Source organism: Scyliorhinus torazame, chromosome 13, assembly GCF_047496885.1.
Source record: "Scyliorhinus torazame isolate Kashiwa2021f chromosome 13, sScyTor2.1, whole genome shotgun sequence".
NCBI classification, from domain to species: Eukaryota; Metazoa; Chordata; class Chondrichthyes; order Carcharhiniformes; family Scyliorhinidae; genus Scyliorhinus; species Scyliorhinus torazame.
Genome location: NC_092719.1, coordinates 33,910,413 through 33,930,704, shown reverse-complemented (window position 1 = coordinate 33,930,704; position 20,292 = coordinate 33,910,413). Strand labels below are relative to the sequence as shown.

The 20,292-nt window shown below is 44.7% G+C and overlaps 1 protein-coding gene across 2 annotated transcripts in view; it reads right to left on the bottom strand.

Annotated features, from left to right (window-relative positions):
* orc5 (origin recognition complex, subunit 5) overlaps window positions 1-20,292 on the bottom strand; it is a 140,041-nt gene that overhangs the window by 67,599 nt on the left and 52,150 nt on the right. For both annotated transcript variants that reach the window (XM_072471311.1, XM_072471310.1), the window contains exons 8-11: window positions 17,562-17,610; window positions 14,996-15,086; window positions 5,095-5,147; window positions 3,463-3,575 (exon numbers count right to left, since the gene is read on the bottom strand). In XM_072471311.1, coding sequence (XP_072327412.1) covers window positions 3,463-3,575; window positions 5,095-5,147; window positions 14,996-15,086; window positions 17,562-17,610 — 306 coding nt within the window. The remainder of the gene's footprint in view (window positions 1-3,462; window positions 3,576-5,094; window positions 5,148-14,995; window positions 15,087-17,561; window positions 17,611-20,292) is intronic.

Below are 20,292 nucleotides of genomic sequence, written 5' to 3'. Positions count from 1 at the left end.
GAGCGGCTGAATAAACTCGGTTTGTTCTCACTGGAACGACGGAGGTTGAGAGGTGATCTGATAGAGGGCTTCAAAATTATGAGGGGCATAGACAGAGTGGATAGTCAGAGGCTTTTCCCCAGGGTAGAGGGGTCATTTACTAGGGGGCATAGGTTTAAGGTGAGAGGGGCAAGGTTTAGAGTAGATGTACGAGGCAAGTTTTTTTACACAGAGGGTAGTGGGTGCCTGGAACTCGCTGCCGGAGGAGGTGGTGGAAGCAGGGACGATAGTGACATTTAAGGGGCATCTTGACAAATACATGAATAGGATGGGAATAGAGGGATACTGACCCAGAAAGTGTAGAAGATTGTAGTTTAGTTGGGCAGCATGGTCGGCACGGGCTTGGAGGGCCAAAGGGCCTGTTCCTGTGCTGTACATTTCTTTGTTCTTTGTTTAAATGCATAAAAGTGAGGACAGGTTCACCCAAGTAGTAAGTGAACATGGTGTGGGTTGTGAGGGCCAACCATTTGGTAAAAGTGGGTCGCCAGAAAAATTTTTTGAAAAACACTGGTATAGACTACATCATCCTTCACAAACAAACCATACTATTTTGATTTGAAGCACCAATAAAATAATTTGTGCAAGCCAAAAACCATGGTGTCAGGCTTGGCAATGATATGATTCTCACATTTATGTCAGAGACAGTGGGTTCAAATCCAACTCCATATCATAAACACAATCTATGCTGATGAGAGCGATATTAAAACCAGAGCCTCAGCCACCCTTTCGAAAGACATAAATGATCTTCCAGCACTCATCAATAAAAAGGTACACTATCCTGGCCTATATTGAACTCCTAACTAACATAATTTATTTTAAACAACAGATAGTTTGGCAATTTATCTCATTCATGTTTGCAGGTGTGCAAATTGGTTGCTGCAATTATCCGCATTTCAAGATTTCCTACACTTGAAAAGTAATTTAATTTACTATAAAATATTCTCTTGCATTAAATTATTTTTATTTTGCTAGCACATTAGCTAAACACTACGTTAGCAAATCAAACATATCCTTATTAGAATAACTGTCAGGATATCACTCCCAAAATAAATAAACGTGTTTTTAAAAATCAAGTTTTTACCCAACAGGACATTCAATTCCAACACTATTCTCATCTTAATAAGATACTGATGCCAATTCTGTATTTTACAATGTATGTAAACAGGAGACTAATTTTGTATTTACATTGGCTGGCTCCCCTTTAAGAAATGCTTCAATTTAAGATTCTCAATCTTGTTTTCAAATCCTTCCATGGCCTTGCCCTGTCCATTTCCAGCCTCCTCCAGTGTTATACTTCAAGATAACTGCCCTCTATTTCTGGCCTCTTGAGCATCCATATTTTAAACATTCAGCAGTGGTACTCATGCCTTAATTCACCAAGACCCTTCCTAAATCTGTGTACATAGAAAATAGGAGTAGGCCATTCGGCCCTTCGAGCCTGCTCTGCCATTCATTATGATCATGGTTGGTCATAAGAGTTCAATACCCTGATCCCACCTTCCCCCCATATCCCTTGATCCCTTTAGCCCCAAGAGCCAGATCTAATTCCTTCTTGAAATTACATGTTTTCACCTCAATTACGTTTTGTGGTAATGAATTCCGCAGATTCACCACTCTCTGGGTGAAGAAATTTCTCCTCACCTCCCCTTATCCTCAAACTATGACCCCTAGTTCTGGACTCTCCCACCATCGGGAACATTCTGTCTGAATCTACCCTGTCTAATCCTGTTAGAATTTAATAAGTTTAAAACCTACATCTTTGACAAGCCTTCTGGCCATCTGCCCTAATTTCATATGGTTCAGTGTCACGTTTTGTTTTACCACAATCCCATTAAGTGCCTTGGGACACTTTAATGTGGCGTGATGCGAATAGAAGCAGTTGTTGCTGGACACCATGATAGCCAACCTTGCATTCCTGGACAACCCATCCCCACCACAGGACAGGGGGTCATGGGAGAATTGAGTTTCAGGACTGCTGTGGGTGGGTGAGAAAGAAGCAGTGCTACTCAAGACTTGGTTGGGTAATTTAGTGCTGTCTACTTTGAGTGTATAAAATATTTCCAACATATTCAGTGATTTATTTTGCAAGTTATTCCAGTTGGGAATGCATGGTGCTGCATATGTACAGTATTTCAACTTGCACATTCCTATGAGAACCCATGAATCACTTTAAGTCGAGATTTTCAAGAACTTAACCACAACTTTAGGCGATGACTTACTGTATGCAATATGATTTTTTTTTAAATGAAGATTTTTGAAAATACTTTAGTATCTCCAAAGGAGATTCCAGCAGTTACTCCTTATGTTTTACTACCATGTTACAGTAATTAAAAATGAATGTTTCTAACTTCGGAAACAATCAATAAATGCAATAAACAGGGCCATCAACTATGCGGTTACCAAAATATAATGCACTGTAACATGCATTTAGTAGGGCACAATAGTAAAGAAGATACTTCCAACCAACAGCAAAATCTTTAATCTCAAATGCCAAAGCTGACATATTTCAGAATGTACAACTTGCAGAACAACTGAAGTTTCGAGAGCGACATTTAAGAGGCATCTTGACAAATACATGAACAGGATGGGAATAGAGGGATATGGACCCCAGAAGTGCAGAAGATTTTAGTTTAGTTTTAGTTTAAACAGGCATCATGATCGACACAGGCTTGGAGTGCCCAAAAGGGCCTGTTCCTGTGCTGTTCCTTCTTAAAGCACTGTATTCCTGCTCCTTGCTACTATATTGCCCTCTTGATCACAGTTAATCACTCCATCACAACCTGTATATTTCATCATCCATAGCACGAAACATAACATTCAGATGTTATTAATTTGGTTCACTAGATTAATCACTGCAATAGCAGGATTGTTTTATGACAAGAGATTGGGGATACTGGGTCTGTATTCCTTAGAGTTTTGAAGAATGAAAGGTGATCACATTTAAATTTACACAATTCTTACAGGGCATGACTGGGTGGATGTAGATTCCCTTGGCTGGTGAGTCTAAATCAAAGGGTCATAATCTCAGGATAAGGGGTCAGTCATTTAAGACTGAGATGAGGAGGAATTTCTTCACCAAATCTTTGGAATTCTCTACCCCAGAGAGCTGTGGAAGCTCATGGAGCATGTTCAAAGCACGTGACTAATGACATCGAGGGATATGGAGGTGGCATGGGAAAGTGGTATTGAGGTAGATGATCAGCCGTGATCTAATTGAATGGCTGAGCAGACCCGACAGGTTGAATGGACTATTCCTGTTCTGTTCCTATGTTCCCATGCATTATATACAGGGATGAAAGGTCAAAGGCCTGAAACAGATGCTACCAGATCTGCTGACTGTTTTAAGCACTTTTTCTCTTTTTATTCCATTCTATGTGCATCAATTAAGGGTCAAGAATAAGAAAATATACGAAATGACTGCACCTTCATGAAAAACCTTTTGTCTGTTCTAGCAGGATTATATGACGAGAGGTAAGCAGCAATCAGCAGAAATTTGGAGTAATACGGAAGTTCCACATGTGCGTGAGCAGAAAGTCCTGAGGATTCAACAACAAAAAATTAAAAGTCTGCAAAGTTACTGGAATACATAACTTGTCTTCCTGGGCAACATGTAGAGCAGTCGCACAGGAGGTGGCTCCCGCCAGAGCACTTTGATTTAAGCCGTTCTGGCCTGGTTTTCGGAGGTGATTTGGGGCGGAATTTGGTCAGCTTGACGGGATGAGAATCACACGTCAGGATAATGAAGACCAGTTATCCATCCCAAATGAATTATACAGGCACACACAAAAAAAAATTCCTCCTGCGCCACCCCCCCTTTACCAATTTCTCAGATGTACCAGAGAAAGCATCCAATCTGGCTGCATCACAACTTGGGCATGGCAACTAGTCGTGAACACAGCTCAGTCTTTTCACGCGAGCCCGGCTCCCAACCATTGATTCTGTCCACACCTCCCGCTGCCTTAGGGAATGCAGGCAGCATAATTAAAGACCCTTCCTACCCAGGTTATTGTCTCTTCCAACCTCTTCCATCGGGCAGAAAATGCAAAAGTTTGAGAACATTCACCATAGATTCAAAAACAGCTTCTTCCCGCTGTTACCAGAATCCTGAAATTACTCTCTTAGGGTCTGAACTGATCTTCCTACACACCTTCTCTACAGTTGTACCACTATATACCGTATACTTCACTCGCTGTCTATGTTTATGTATCCTCATGTATTTATCATACGTTCTATGTTTTCATGTATGGAGCGATCTGCCTGCATTGTACGCAGAACAATACTTTTCACTATACCTCGGACACATGACAATAAAAATAAATCTAAATCTACATCAAGTTTAAGGTGCAAAAACAGTTCGCCAAGAGATGCTGAAAACGTAGGCCAAGCTAAGAGGGCAGTAAAGGAGTGGCGAGTCTGTGGTCATGATGAAACAATGGGTTGAAGTTCATTGTGCAAGTGAGGGAATTAGGATGAACCTTGGCATAACCATGCGATAAACAGAGTGTGGATCTACAAGAGTATGAACACTTAGTGGAAATTGATTTTGGTATTTCGGAAAAGGAGAACCCCCCCCCCACAAGCCACTTGGAATAAAGCAACAGACCGGAACTTCAAGCATGCAAGAGTCTAGCGCATGCTCAAGGTGGGCACGTAAATCAGTGCACAAAAATGATCTCAAATGGGAAGGAATTCTCCACAGTCCAGTCTGTTCTGACTTATCATTAATGTTCTCCTGCCTCCCGTAGTTTCTGCCTCAAACTGTCTGCTCTCACCATTTTCTGCTCAACCAGGGTTACGTAAACTTGGTAATTCTTTTGTCCGTTAGAATTGCTTAAGGATTGGGTGCAAAATGGCAATGTGCCTCATTGCTCATTATGAGGAGCAAAGAATGAGAGTGCATTAATGTTGTCCTGTAATCCCTAAAATAGTTAAGATTATAAATTTTTATTTAATTGTATGATTTAAGGTCGCAATCGGCACTCATCTACAAAAAAAAATCATCATCTGATCAAAGGACCAAAATTCTTACGGTCAACGAAACCAGAGATGGTTCACCTTTCACATGTACATCTTCTTCATCATCTTGCTGCAGTCTCTCCCACTGAGAGCTGAAAGGTAAGATAATATAATTCACAAAATAATATTTTTGTGCACAGAAGTCCGGAAATAAATCAAGTCTATAGTTTTCCATTCTCTTAAAGTGCATTATATTTTAAAACAAGTTCTACGTCAATCTCAAAACAACGAAACAAATACTCCAACTTCTCAATTAATGGACTACTCCCCCTTTAAATAAACCATTTTAGTTACATAGAGAAACATTTTAGTTACAACAGAATAACATTTGCCACTTTGTACTGTTTTCAATTTGTGGACCTGAAAGTTTGGAAAAGGTTGTTAGTGCTGTTGCTCTAATGCATAAATCCTAAATAAGAACACTAAGATTGGTTTTATTTGCAGCTTGAGACCTTTGAAAATAACAGGAAAAAAGATTCAACTTTATATGTGGCCCACCTCTACTTTAAAGAGACAAGTCAAGTTACCAGCTAAACATCGACATCATGCTCCAGACTCCACAAGTAAAGCCATGGTGATTAATCCTTTTCTCAGTTGGTTTAGCAATTCCAAATCTGGTTCAGATGTCAAATCCAAGCCACATATTAAGAGTGCTGCCTCAATATAAAGGTGACCCTCCACTAGCACTGACTCGCTGCGGGATCAGAGACACCATCCTTTGGGGCGCGACATTAATCAAGGCTCCTTCGAAAAGTTTCAATAGTCACGACGGACATAAGGGTCTCACAACCTATGCACAGGCTGTCTCCCAATGACTAAGCCAACATTTCTTCTTCAACTAATGTTAGGAACAAATTTTTCCCCATCTGCATTACCTCCATAATAGCATCATGTGGTGTGCAAGGTACTGCCTTATTTGCCTACTGAAGTCACAGCGTTTAAAAGTTTATTTTGTAGGAGGAAAGGTTCTTGAACATTATTTTTTTCAATAAACAATTTTAATTAGGTATTTTTGGCATTACAAACAATAGTATATATTTTTTTAAAAGTGTACACAGAACAAGAAAAATAGTGCAATCACCGACTTCCATTCTGCCAAGACCCACCTAATTACCCCCCCCCTTCTACGCCACCCTAACACCCCCCCCCCGGCTGATGATTAAGTCTCCGCGAAGAAGTCGATGAATGGTTGCCACCTCCGGGCGAACCCTAACAGCGACTCTCTCAAGGCGAACTTAATCTTCTCTAGGCCGAGAAAGCTTGCCATGTCAGTTAGCCAGGTCTCCGAATTTGGGGGCTTTGAGTCCCTCCAAGCTAGCAGTGTCCGTCTCCGGACTATCCGGACTAAGAAAAGGCCAGAACACATCTACCTCTTTCTCCTCCTGGATTCCCGGGTCTTCCAACACCCCAAAAATCACCACTTCTGGACTCATTGCCACCCTCGTTTTCAATACCCTGGACATAACGTCCGCAAACCCCCTGCCAATACCCCCCAAGTTTTGGACACGCCCAGAACATGTGAACATGATTCGCTGGTCCTCCCACACATTTTACACAACTGTCCTCCACCCCAAAGAATCTACTCATCCAGGCCACTGTCATGTGGGCCTGGTGGACCACCTTGAATTGGATCAAGCTGAGCCTGGCGCATGTTGCGGTCGCGTTGAATCTGCTCATCGCGTCCACCCATAAGCCATCCTCCATCTACCACCAAGCTCCTCCTCCCACTTACGCTTCAGCTCCTCGGTCTGCGTCTCCTCCGCCCCCATAAATTCTTTGTAGATGTCCGAGACGTACCCCTCTCCCACCCATCCCCTAGTCACTATCCTATCCTGGATCCACCTTAGTGGAAGGAGTGGGAAGGATGACACCTGCCTGTGCAGAAAGTCCCGCACCTGTAAATATCTAAATTCGTTCCCCCTTGCCAGCCCAAACTTCTGCTCCATCGCCCTCAAGCTAGGGAAGCTCCCCTCCAAGAACAGGTTCCCCTATGCTCTCAATTCCCACCGTTCGCCATACTCAAAACCCCCCAATCCAAGCTCCCCGGGGCAAACCGGTGGTTGTCACATATTGGGGACCAGACCGATGCTCCCACTCAACGTACCTCCTCCACTGATCCCAGATCCTCAAAGCCGCCACTACCACGGGGCTGGTGGAGTACCTCGCTGCGGGAACGGCAAAGGTGCCGTTATCAACGCCCCCAAACTGGTGCCTCTACATGAAGCTGCCTTCATCCGCTCCCAAACCGACCCCACCCCCACAACTCACTTCCTTATCATGGCTATGTTAGCTGCCCAGTAGTAATTACTGAAATGCGGGAGGGCAAGCCCCCCCTCCCCACGATTCCGCTCGAGCATCACCTTCTGCACTCGCGGGGAGGGGACTTACCCGCCCACACAAAGCCCAGGATGAATTTGTTAACCCTCTTAAAAAAGGACCACAGGATGCAAATTGGGAAACATTGCAATGCGAATAAAAATCTCGGTAGGACTGTCATTTTGACCATCTGCACTCTCCCAGCCAATGACAGCGGTAGCGCATCCCATTTCCGAAACTCGCCCCTCATCTGTTCAACCAACCGGGACAAGTTCAACTTGTGTAACCGGCCCCAATCGCGCGCCACTTGTATCCCTAAGTACCTGAAACTGTCCCCTACTAACCTAAACGGCAGCTCCCTCAGCCGACCCTCCTGACCCCTCGCCCAGACTACAAACATCTCGCTCTTTGTCATATTCAGTTTATACCCCAAAAACTGGCCAAATTCCCCCAAAATCACCATCATTTCACCCATCCCTGCCCTGGATCTGATACGTATAAGAGCAGATCGTCCGCGAGCAGCGAGACCCTATGTTCCACTCCCTTGAAGCTCTCAGAGCAATTGCCAGCGGCTCTATAGCTAACGCAAACAGCAGTGGGGAGAGGGGGCATTCCAGTCTTGTCCCCCGATACAGTCTAAAATAGTCCGAGGTCGTCCTATTCGTCCTTACACTAGCCTCCGGGGCCTGGTACAACAGCTTAACCCAGTCGATAAAGCCCCTACCGAACCCAAATCGTCCCAGCACCTCCCATAAATAGTCCCACTCTACCCGGTCGAACGCCTTCTCCGCATCCATTGCCACACCTACCTCAACCTCCCTACTCTCCGGGGGCATCATAATCACATTGAGCAGCCTTCTTCTATGGGCCACCAACTGCCTGCCCTTTGACAAACCCGGTTTGATCCTCCATAATCACATCTGGCACACAATCTTCAATTCTGGAGGCCAAAACTTTGACCAGCAACTTGGCGTCCACATTAAGCAGTGAGATCGGCCTATATGACCCGCATAGCTCCGGGTTCATGTCCCGCTTCAATATTAACAAAATAGTGGCCTGTGACACCGTCAGGGGCAGCACCCCTCTATCCCTTGCCTCATTGAAAACCTTGAGCAGCAACGGCCCTAAAATCCCCAAGAATTTCTTATAGAATTCCACCGGATACCCTCCCGGCCCCGGGGCTTTACCCGACTGCATTGCCTTCAAGCCCTCAACTATTTCTTCGGCCCTAATCGGGGCCTCCAGCCCATTTACCAGCTCCCTACCCACCCTTGGGTCAGTCCGTCAAAAGTGTCATCCCCTCGGGCCCCGAGCAATAGAGCCTACTATAAAAGTCCCTGAACGCCCTGTTTAGCCCTGCCGAGTCCCCTACCAAATTCCCATCAACCACCCTCTCTACTTCCCTGACCACCTCCCTCTTCCTAAGCTGCTGTGCCAGCATTCTGCTGGCCTTCTCCCCATGTTCGTAGAATGCACCCCTCGCCTTCCTAAGCTGCTCCACTGCCCTACCTGTGGACAGCACCCCAAACTCCGCATGCAGCCTCCGACGTTCCCTTAAGAGCTCCACCCCTGGGGTCACCGTATACCTCCTATCTATCTGTAGGATCTCCTTATCCAGTCGGTCCGTTTCTGCCCTATCCGTCCTGTCCCTATCAGCCCGGATCAAAATCAGCTACCCTCTCACCACTGCCTTCAGCGCCTCCCAGATTACCGCTGCTGAGACTTCTTCCGTGTTATTAACCTGCAGGTAGTTCTGCATGTACTTCCTCAGCCTCTCACACACCGCCGCATCCGCCAACAAGCCCACGTCCAACCTCCATTGCAGGCGCTGGAAGCTCTCCTCACTGACCTGCAGTTCCACCCAGTGTGGGGCATGATCCGAAATAGTGATGGCCGCGTACCCCGAGTCCACCAGCCCCGCCAGCAAATCCCTGCTCAAAATGAAAAAGTCAATCCGGGAATAAACCTTGTGAATATGCGAATAAAAAGGAAACTCCTTCCCCGCCGGCTGCCTAAGCCTTCATGGGTCGACCCCCCCCAATGGGTCGACCTCGACCCCCCCCCCCATCTGTTCCATGAACCCCATCAGTTCCTTTGCCATTGCTGGCACCCTCCCTGTTTTTGAACACGACCGATCCAGGCTGGGGTCGATGACTGTATTAAAATCCCCTCCCATAACCAACAGGTATCTTCCCCAGCACCCTCTTTAGAATTTCACATCGTCCCAGTTTGGCGCGTACACGTTAACCAAGACTACCTTCCTCCCCTCCAGCTTACCGCTCACCATGACATAACGCGCGCGCACCCCCCCCCCCCGAGACTATACTGCCCACCTGAAATTGCACCTGCTTATTGATCAAAATCGCCACCCCTCTAGTCTTGGTGTCCAGCCCCAAATGAAAGACCTGACTGACCCAACCCTTCCTTAGCCTGACTTGATCTGCCACTTTCAGGTGTGTCTCCTCTAACATTATGACGTCCGCCTTCACATGTGCCCTCTTAACCGGCCCATTCAACCCTCTGACATTCCAGGTGATCAGCCTAGTTGGGGGGCACCGTGCCCCCCCCCCCCATCACTCATCCCCTTTCCTGGGCCCGCCTCCAGACCATGCGCCGCGTCTCCATCGGCCCTCCTCCTGGCAGCCCCCACCCTCCTCCTGGCAGCCCCCACCCCCGACCTCCTCTCTGTCCCAAAGTCCCTCCCTTGTCAGCAGAGTAACTTACCCCCTCCCCCCTGTAGCAACACCGCTTTGTAACCTAACACCTGCCATATATTGATCATATACACAACCCACACTGTGCTTCCGTAGACTAGCTCACCCAGCTAGCCTGGTGGCACTCGCCTCCGGCGCCAAGAAGTCACCCCCCCCCCCCCCACCATCGAAACCACTGCCCTCATCAATCCGACCCCAATCGCCCAATTACCATAAGAGACAACCCAAAACGAAAAAACCCACTAAGAACCCCCCCCCCCTCCCCATAGTGCAAATCAAAGTAATAAAAAGTAAAAAGCCCCACCAGCCACCCCCACCAAAACACCGAAAACCCATAGAAACCGAATAACTTTTACTTCCCCCATCTTCAACCAAGCTCAAATGCGGAAGAAAAACGACAATCAAAACGTATAAACATCACTCAGTAAAGTTATAACTTAAAACAAAAAGTTCTCAGTTCAGCACCAGCCCTTTCTTCTGGGCAAAGTCCATCGCGCTTTCGGGCGACCAATGGTGCTGGTCCTCGTGCATAACAGCACAAATTTCACCTTCTGGGAGATCGACAATTCTTAAGTTCTGCCGGTGAGCTCCATTCTCCAGGTCTTCTACCTTCTCCAGCAGCCTTTTTTGCTGATCCTTCAGCATCCCGACCTCCAGCTCAACCACCGTTTGATGCTCCTCCTTGTCCGCCAGCGCTTTCTCCAGCTTCGGAATCGTCCAGTCCTGGGCTTCCAGCCTGCGCTCCTGCCGATCAATCGATTCCTTTATCGGGTCAAGACAGTCCCGTTTCTGCCTAACAAAGCCCTCTTGGATGACCTGCATCAGCTCCTCCGTTGATGGTTGCCCGTCGCGGCAGGGGTCCGAACATTGGCCATATTGTCTTCAGCCTCAACCTCCACCCAGCCCTTGCTTATCTTCTTATTTCTTCCTTTTCGATCCCTTGGGGTTCGTCATTCCATACGCCAATGCATGGATCCAGTACCAAATTATCTGCGCCTTCAAAGCCAGTGCTCAAAACCGCAAAAAAGTCGGGGAAAAGGTCCAAAAGTCCGGCCAGAGCGGGAGCCACCAAATGTGCGACTTACTCCCTCATAGCCGCCACCGGCAGTCGTCCTTGAACATTATTGAAGACGGCATAGTGCTATTAAAATACAAATCTTCCCATTATATTGTGAGGAACTAAGATCTCGCCCAGCACATTTTTATAGTAATGGGCAGAGTTGAGGGGGGACTTTAAATCCCCATTTTTGGCAGGCACGCAGGAAAGCTTGGGGGGGGGGGGGCACGTTCCCGCAGACGTGATGCCATGTCAGCAGGGTTTACAACAGGTCTTCACAAACGGGGACCTGGTGAACAGAACCTGCTGGGCCGCACAGCTAAGTACAGCCCCCAGGGGGGGGCACCCTTTTGGCACAAAAGGTTGCTGTCGGGGTGGGTTCTGACATCATGGGACTGCCCCTTCCATTTTATTTCTCTAAGTATTCAAAAATATAATGGGAAAACCCAACAAGGCAACTGGCAGGCGGCCCTCCACTTTTCCCGCCAGAAACACTTCGAAGAAAACTCAAGAAATTCCAGCCACGATTATTGCTATTTCTAAAAGTTTAAAACTGAAAAAAGACCTTTAAAATGGCTGATGCTGTGTCTGTTTGTGACCCCAGAACAAAAGTCCAAAGATGTGTAATAATAATAATAGCTTATTGTCACACGTAGGCTTCAATGAAGTTACTGTGAAAAATCCCTAGTCGCCACATTCCGGCGCCTGTTCTGGGAGGCCGGTACGGGAACTGAACCCGCACTGCTGGCATTGTTCTGCATTGCAAGCCAGCTATTAGCGCTCTGTGCTAAACCAGCCGCTGGTGCAGGTTAGGGATGTGCAGGTTAAGTTACAGTGATAGAGCGGGGTGGGTGGGGGAGTGACCTGGGTACAGTGCTCTTTTGGAGAGTCGGTGCAGACCCCTTGGGCCAAATGACCTCCTTCTAAACTGTAGGGATTCTATGATTCTACGAAAAGAAGCCACAGCTCGTTCTCCCTGAGAAGCCACTAATGACGCTCCATGGATTGTGCAGCCCAACTTCAAAGAGAGCTATACAAAGGCCATCTGCATTTAATTACTGAGGTGGAGATGAATCTTCTGCTAGTACAAAGGCCCCACAACCTCTCTTTCAATTCCGGATGGTTGAGACATTTAACAGTTGTTTGAATCCAGACGATGGACACATGTCCTTTGTCAAAAGATGGTGGAGAGGTGGAGCTATGGGGCATGGACCTTAGACTTGTGGAACAAGTAATATTGGTTTGCTGAACTGAAAAGCTCAAACTGCTGTTTAACATTTGACGAGCAGGCCACACCAAAGGAATCCTAGCCCAGGTTGGACACCTGGCCCCACCTCCCCTATTTCTGCTGCAAGTTCTGTACCATCGCCTAAAAGACTGATTAACCTCTGCGTACCAGTCTCATCTTGTGAAGCCCGCAATACCTGAAACATGAATTCCATAACACTGGTTTCCAGCCCACTGATCTCCGTAAAGGAATACCCTCATTGGACTTTGGAACCCACGCAAAACAATATGGTCTTTTGCATTGTAATTCTTCATCCTCTATCCCTCTCTTCACTCTCTGAATGCGCGAAGGGCATGCAAACCCATTTTTTTTTTGCATTGTGTGCAAATAAACAAAGCCGGAGTTCATCCTATCTCAAGTTGGTTGTGGGGTTATTAGTGGAAAATTCGATTACACCAAACCAAGGTGTTGGGAATTAAGCCACCGTTTATAATGGAAATAAACCAAAACACCTATCTGTTTACAGACAGGTAATGCAAGGAAAAATTAGTGCTGTTTAAATGAACTCTCCTCTCCTGTCCATAGCAGTATCTTGTAAAACCTGTATGTTCAAAAATTTAGCTATGCTTGAAATAAGTAAATCATTAGTCTCATTGTAAAGATGTATATTTCACATATTCCAAATCAACTTTCTATAGTTCATTTATGGGATGTAGGTGTCACTGCCAAGGCCAGCATTTATTGCTCCAAAGACAGTGTTGGTGAGTTTCTTGAACCTCTGCAGTCTATGTTAGTTGGAACTTCCAGCATTTTGACTCAGCAACGATGGAGAAATGGCGATTCCAATTCAGGATGGTATGTGACTTACGTTGCAGGTACTGGCAATTGCCACAAAACTGCTGCTTCAGTTCTTAAATGTTGCAGGGATCGCATATTTAGGAGGTGCTATCGAAAAAGCCTTAATGAGCTGCTGTAGAACATCTAATGGATGATATACATTGTAGCTACTGTGTGTCAGTGGTGGAGAGAGCAAGTTGCTGTGTGTCAGTGATGGAGAGAGTGAATGTTTAAGATGACGGTGGGGTGCCAATCATAGAATCCCGAAAGTGCAGAAGGTGGCCATTTGGCCCATCGAGTGCACTGACCCTTTGAAAGAGCACCCTATCTAGGTCCATTCCCCTGCTCTATCCCCGTAATCCCACCTAACCTGTACATCTTTAGACCGTGGGAGGAAACTGGAGCACCCAGAGGAAACCCACGCAGACACGGGGACAAAGTGCAAACTCTACACAGTTACCAAAGGCCGGAATTGTGAGGCAGCAGAGCTAACCACTATGTAACCATGCCGCCCCAATTATGGAATATATCTTCATATTTTCACACATGGTTTTTACTGCAACTCGTTCTGCAACCTCACACCGTCCACCATAATCGCAGTGGAAAATAAAGGTACATAGAACATAGAACAATACAGCGCAGTACAGGCCCTTCGGCCCACGATGTTGCACCGAAACAAAAGCCATCTAACCTACACTATGCCATTATCATCCATATGTTTATCCAATAAACTTTTAAATGCCCTCAATGTTGGCGAGTTCACTACTGTAGCAGGTAGGGCATTCCACGGCCTCACTACTCTTTGCGTAAAGAACCTACCTCTGACCTCTGTCCTATATCTATTACCCCTCAGTTTAAAGTTATGTCCGCTCGTGCCAGCCATATCCATCCGCGGGAGAAGGCTCTCACTGTCCACCCTATCCAACCCCCTGATCATTTTGTATGCCTCTATTAAGTCTCCTCTTAACCTTCTTCTCTCCAACGAAAACAACCTCAAGTCCATCAGCCTTTCCTCATAAGATTTTCCCTCCATACCAGGCAACATCCTGGTAAATCTCCTCTGCACCCGCTCCAAAGCCTCCACGTCCTTCCTATAATGCGGTGACCAGAACTGTACGCAATACTCCAAATGCGTCCCACAGGTAATTGTATTTCTGTCTGCACTAAAAACCTAAGTAGTCATCTAGCAGTATTCCAGAAATGGAAAGAATCTTGAACTGGGACATGCTCAGCACCTCATTCTGTAAAGAAACCAAAATAAGAGTTCATGGGTTATGGTGTACAATAAGCTGGGGGATTTAACACCTGGGACAAGATCCTCTATTGGCCTCTCTCCCTGCAATATCTTTGTGTCTACTGGTGTTAAAGCTGTAACATTCAGTGAAAACTAATAGCCTCAAAGAAGGAAATTTTATTAAGGTAACTAGGACTGTATATATGTGCGATGCAACATGAGCCAAGGTCTGTGACTGGGAGACAAACTCTTTTGTAATTTGATGCTATGAGTGAACTTTTTTACTCAACATTACAGTCACAAGCATTCTGCTCCTAACAAGGTCGTGGAATCTTGGTAGCTGGTCTTCATCTTTGTTACCCTGGTCATGTCCGACTTGGGCTGTGCTATGTAAAACCTCTGTGCTATGTAAAACCAACTGTAAAGTATTTTCTGTCTATGAAAAATAATTAATTTCAGCTATGCTGTTCACAAATTCAAGAGCCATAACTTTTGACAATATTCTGGGATGCCGATATTCACTTTGGCTATACTTTTATTCATCAGATGATTACCTTGAGATTTCTCGTAGATAAACTGTTTGCATTGCTCTTTTCAGGTGTGGTTCAATGTTTTTCCACAGCCGGTGAGCATCCTCTTCTTTGGCTTGAAGAAAAACATGAGTTTTTTCAATCATTGTATCTGTATTTCCTTTCTGTTCTCTATATTATGCTAATTGTATTCCACAAAGTCAGCAATATTCTAATAACATTCAAGCAACAAGCAAAATCAAAAATAAGGGGCTGGATTCTCCACTGTCGGGATTCTCTGTTGTGCCAGCAGCCCAAGGATTTCTCAACGGCGTGGGGCTGACCACAATGGGAAACCCCATTGGCCGTCTGGCGCGCCGCACCAGAAATCTGGTGCGTTGGGACAGAGAATCCCGCCCAAGAAGCCTAACATGCTTCTTCATTCCTTCAGCAACCATATTCAAATAGATTATGCCAAAACTGGAAACAAAGCTCAGGTTAAACAGAATTTCAAACAAGTTAAAAACAAATTGCTTTTCAGGTTGAAATGTTAAACTAAAGCAACAGAATGTGCCATCTAGTTGCTTTGCTGTCATGCTGAGATGCAATGTACACATGCAATGCTAAGGTATTCACTTGAAAGTCACAAACCTCATGAAGTAAATTGCGTCAGGATTGCTCTTATAAATACACTGAAAAGCAACTTAAGCAAGACTTTACTTATCTGCCTTACCTCATTCTTTTTTGGAGACTTTTCTTTACAGATGCATGACTTGGAAGAAGTTCTGACTTCCAATTCCCATTTGGAAGAAAAAACCCAGAAACCACATTATATGTTTAACCTAGCAACCAATCAAGGTTGGGGAGCAGAGCTGCAAAATATGCTCTAGATTTAGTACGTTTGGCATTCTTGAAGTGGTGGCGCCAAAAATTTCCATGTTTGGCCTTGTGATTCAAACTCTAGTCTTCAGAGAAGAATTTAAAAGACAGAATAAGAAGCATTTTTACAAATAATGCGGTTGGCTCATGGTGAGCAGAACTTGATAATATAGCAAAATATGAGGCGGTCAAATGATGGCATGATGCAATGAAGCAAATTCAATGTACAGGATATGGGCCTGACACAATTTAAGCAAATCTTCTCTGAAGACTCATTTTTATAGTTCCAAAAAGACGGACAATGCAGGAAAAAAATGTAAAATTAAGGAAAATTATTTATCATTACAACAAATGAAAATTGCTATCTATAGTTCACTTTTCTTTAACATTTGAACCTGTCGAGCAATGTAGGCATTCATACATTTTTCACCATAATCAGATACTGATGGGATTAGTTACAAAGACACTTAATTTCTCATTACCAACAAGTGCGAATGGCAGAAACGAAAGTAGTACTTTAATTAATGCACAAATACATGACTGACCAGGCAACAGACACACATTAGTGTTATTGCTTAGATATACACCCAGGAGTTCACGATGAGCCGAAGGGCCTCTTTTTGTGCTGTAAAACCGAGTTGCAGAGTTTGGTATCTAATTTTAGCACGTCAGATTCAGAAATAAATTTCTACGTACTCAGAACAGTAACAAATTAAAATTGTAATGAACAGTCAAAAGTAGGGTAGAGAGAGGGTAATCATTGCAACTGATATTTGTATGAGTGGTGCCAATATATATTTGTACAAAGTTGAAATGGATCTTTAGGTATAGTGCACTTCATTTTAAATGTGCCAATTTGCAGCAGCAAAAAAATTAGATATCGCACTGTGTTTACAATTGGATCTCTCAGGTCTGGACATTAAGATACAAGGGCAGTATGGAAGGCCGTGAGGGGGTGCAAAGTTCGGCAGCTTTTAAGAGGGAAGACTGGAAAAGCTTTGAATGCTGGTGAATACAAGGTAGTGAACTGATACAAAAGGTAAATTCCAGACCATCACTTGAACGATCACAGATAATTTGTAAATGTCAAATTTAGGATGGAGAGTGATCGAGCACTTTATATGGACGTGAGTGCAGTAAAATACCAGGATTCATTAAATAAAACAACTAGTTACCGTGCTTTAGATGGGGGGGGGGGACAGGAGGAGAGGAAAGGTTTTTTTTTTAAAAAAAGCTCATTTGAGATGGCTGTCTGGTCTTCATTAAGTTGATCTTTCTTACAAATGTGTGACATTTTGAACGATTGTCTTCAGTTTGCTGTTACCTGAATTTTTATATGGCTCCCTGTGTAACTGCAGATTGCCACACCAACTTTATTTTGCAAAGCAGCATTTCTTGTCAGCTAGTCATTAAATGGCAGCATCTGTAGTCTGTCACACCCCGCTAATTTTAGAGAAAACACTCTGATGGATAGCAACCCAAAATTAATTTTAACTAATAATTTTTTTTTAAATTAAGCCATTACAAGATATTAGTTACATTTTCTTTCAGCTCCTTTACATTATTATAGCACTCAGCATAACGGAGCAAGGTTTATATTTATATAGACTCTTTACCTTTTCGAATCAAATAATCTTACCATGGCAAGGACCAATTTAATAATGAAAACTTTTTTTTTTAAATGGAGAGTATTATTTTAAAACAAAGTATGTGCCCCTTCTCCCAGGCTTACCATCTCCTCTTTGTACAGGCTCACAGAACTTGGGAAAATTTAGTGCAGCCTGAAAAAGAACAAATGAGAACTTCTGTAAAAATGTTAATTCAATTCATTGCCATTAATTGTTAAATCAAACCTCATTGCCTGCTAGAGTGCACAAGAAAAGTAGACGTCTTTAGTTTTCATAGAATCATAGAAGTTTACAGCATGGAAACAGGCCCTTCGGCCCAACCAGTCCATGCCGCCCAGTTTTTACCATTAAGCTAGTCCCAGTTGCCCGCACTTGGCCCATAACCCTCTATACCCATCTTACCCATGTAACTATCTAAATGCTTTTTAAAAGACACAATTGTACCCGCCTCTACTACTACCTCTGGCAGCCCATTCCAGACACTCACTACCCTCTGAGTGAAGAAATTGCCCCTCTGGGCCCTTCTGAATCTCTCCCCTCTCACCTTAAACCTATGCCCTCTAGTTTTAGACTCCCCTACCTTTGGGAAAAGATGTTGACTATCTACCTTATCTATGCCCCTCATTATTTTATAGACCTCTATAAGATCACCCCTAAGCCTCCTACGCTCCAGGGAAAAAAGTCCCAGTCTATCCAGCCTCTCCTTATAACTCAAACCATCAAGTCCCGGCAACATCCTAGTAAATCTTTTCTGCACTCTTTCTAGTTTAATAATATCCTTTCTATAATAGGGTGACCAGAACTGCACACAGTATTCCAAGTGTGGCCGTACCAATGTCTTGTACAACTTCAACAAGACGTCCCAACTCCTGTATTCAATGTTCTGACCAATGAAACCAAGCATGCCGAATGCCTTCTTCACCACCCTGTCCACCTGCGACTCCACCTTCAAGGAGCTATGAACCTGTACTCCTAGATCTCTTTGTTCTATAACTCTCCCCAACGCCATACCATTAACTGAGTAGGTCCTGGCCTGATTCGATCTGCCAAAATGCATCACCTCACATTTATCTAAATTAAACTCCATCTGCCATTCGTCGGCCCACCGGCCTAATTGATCAAGATCCCGTTGCAATCCTAGATAACCTTCTTCACTATCCACTGCGCCACCGAATCACGTTCGGGCAGCCACTCCAATTCATTGATAAATTATCAATGTGACTCCAAGTGATCAGAGGAAGATTGGTGTAAGAAATGTATTTCACAATAGTGCAGGAGAGGTTGCTCTAAGATTTGAGAACAAGGCATGCTGCTGTAGGAGGGCATTGGTGCCAAAATGTACAAAAACATGATTTGTATCTCCTGGTGCTGCTTGATGCTACCAATTAGGCACATCATTTTTAAAACTGGATAATATTCCATTCCCCAATATTAACAATCAATTGTAATAAATTGAAAATAACCTTAAAATGAATAGTTAATCACATTGCCACGGTGCCAAAGAAGAACCAGGCAATGTGCCTCGACGAATACCATCCGGTTGCCTCAACAGCTATCATTAAGAAGTGCTTCAAGAGGTTGGTCATGAGACAGAACAACTCCATACTCCCAGAATGCCTTGATCCACTGCAATTCGCATATCGCCACAACCGGTCCACAGCAGACGCCATCTCCCTGGCCTTACACTCATCGCTGGAGCATCTCAACAAGGACTCCATGTCAGACTCCACTTCATTGACTACAGCTCCTCATTCAACACCATAACCCCAGCCAAGCTCATATCAAAACTCCAAAAGATAGGACGTGGCTCCTCCCTCTGCAACTGAATCCCTAACCTCCTGACCTATGGATAAACAACAACGCCTCCTCCACGATACTCCTCAATATTGGGGCCCCACAAGGCTGTGTACTTAGCCCCCTACTATACTCCCTATACACACACACATGACGGTGTGATAAAATCTGACTCCAACAAGTTTGCTGATGACATGACTGTGGTGGGCCAGATCTCAAACAACGATGAGTCAGAGTACAGGAGGGAGATGGCGTGGTGGGACTACAACAATCTCTCCCTCAACATCAGCAAAACGAAGGAGCTGATCATTGACTTCAGGAAGCAAAGTATCGTACACATCCTTGTCTGCATCAATGGTGCGGAGGTAGAGACGGTTGACAAATTCCTAGGTGTGCACATCACCAACAATCTATGCTGGTCCACCCATGTCGACACTACGACCAAGAAAGCACAACAGCTTCCTCAGGAAACTCGGCATGTCCACATTGACTCTTACCAATTTTTACAGATGCACCATCTAGATGCGTCCCATCTAGCTGCATCACAGCCTGGTATGGCAACTGCTCGGCCCAAGACCGTAGGAAACTAGAGTCGTGAACACAGCCCAGTCCATCACCCAAAACCGCCTCCCATCCATTAACTCCATCTACAACTCCCACTGCCTTGGGAAAGTGGGCAGCAAAATCAAATCCCCTCCCGCCCGGGTTATTCCCTCTTCCAACTTCTTCCATCGGGCAGGAGATACAAAAGTCTGAGAACATGCACTAATTGGTTAAAAACAGATTTTTCCCCACTGTTGCCATATTCCTGAATGACCCTCGTAACCAATTTCTTCACACACCTTCTCTACTGAGTAGCTCTACACTCCCATATGCTCACCCGATGCCTGTGCCTTTGTATTTACATTGTGTATTTATGTATGTCCATGTCTTTTTTCATGTATGGAATAATTTGCCCGAGCTGCACGCAGAACAGTATTTTTCATTGTACCTCAGTACACGTGACAATAAATCAAATCCAATCCAATCAAAACCATTGGT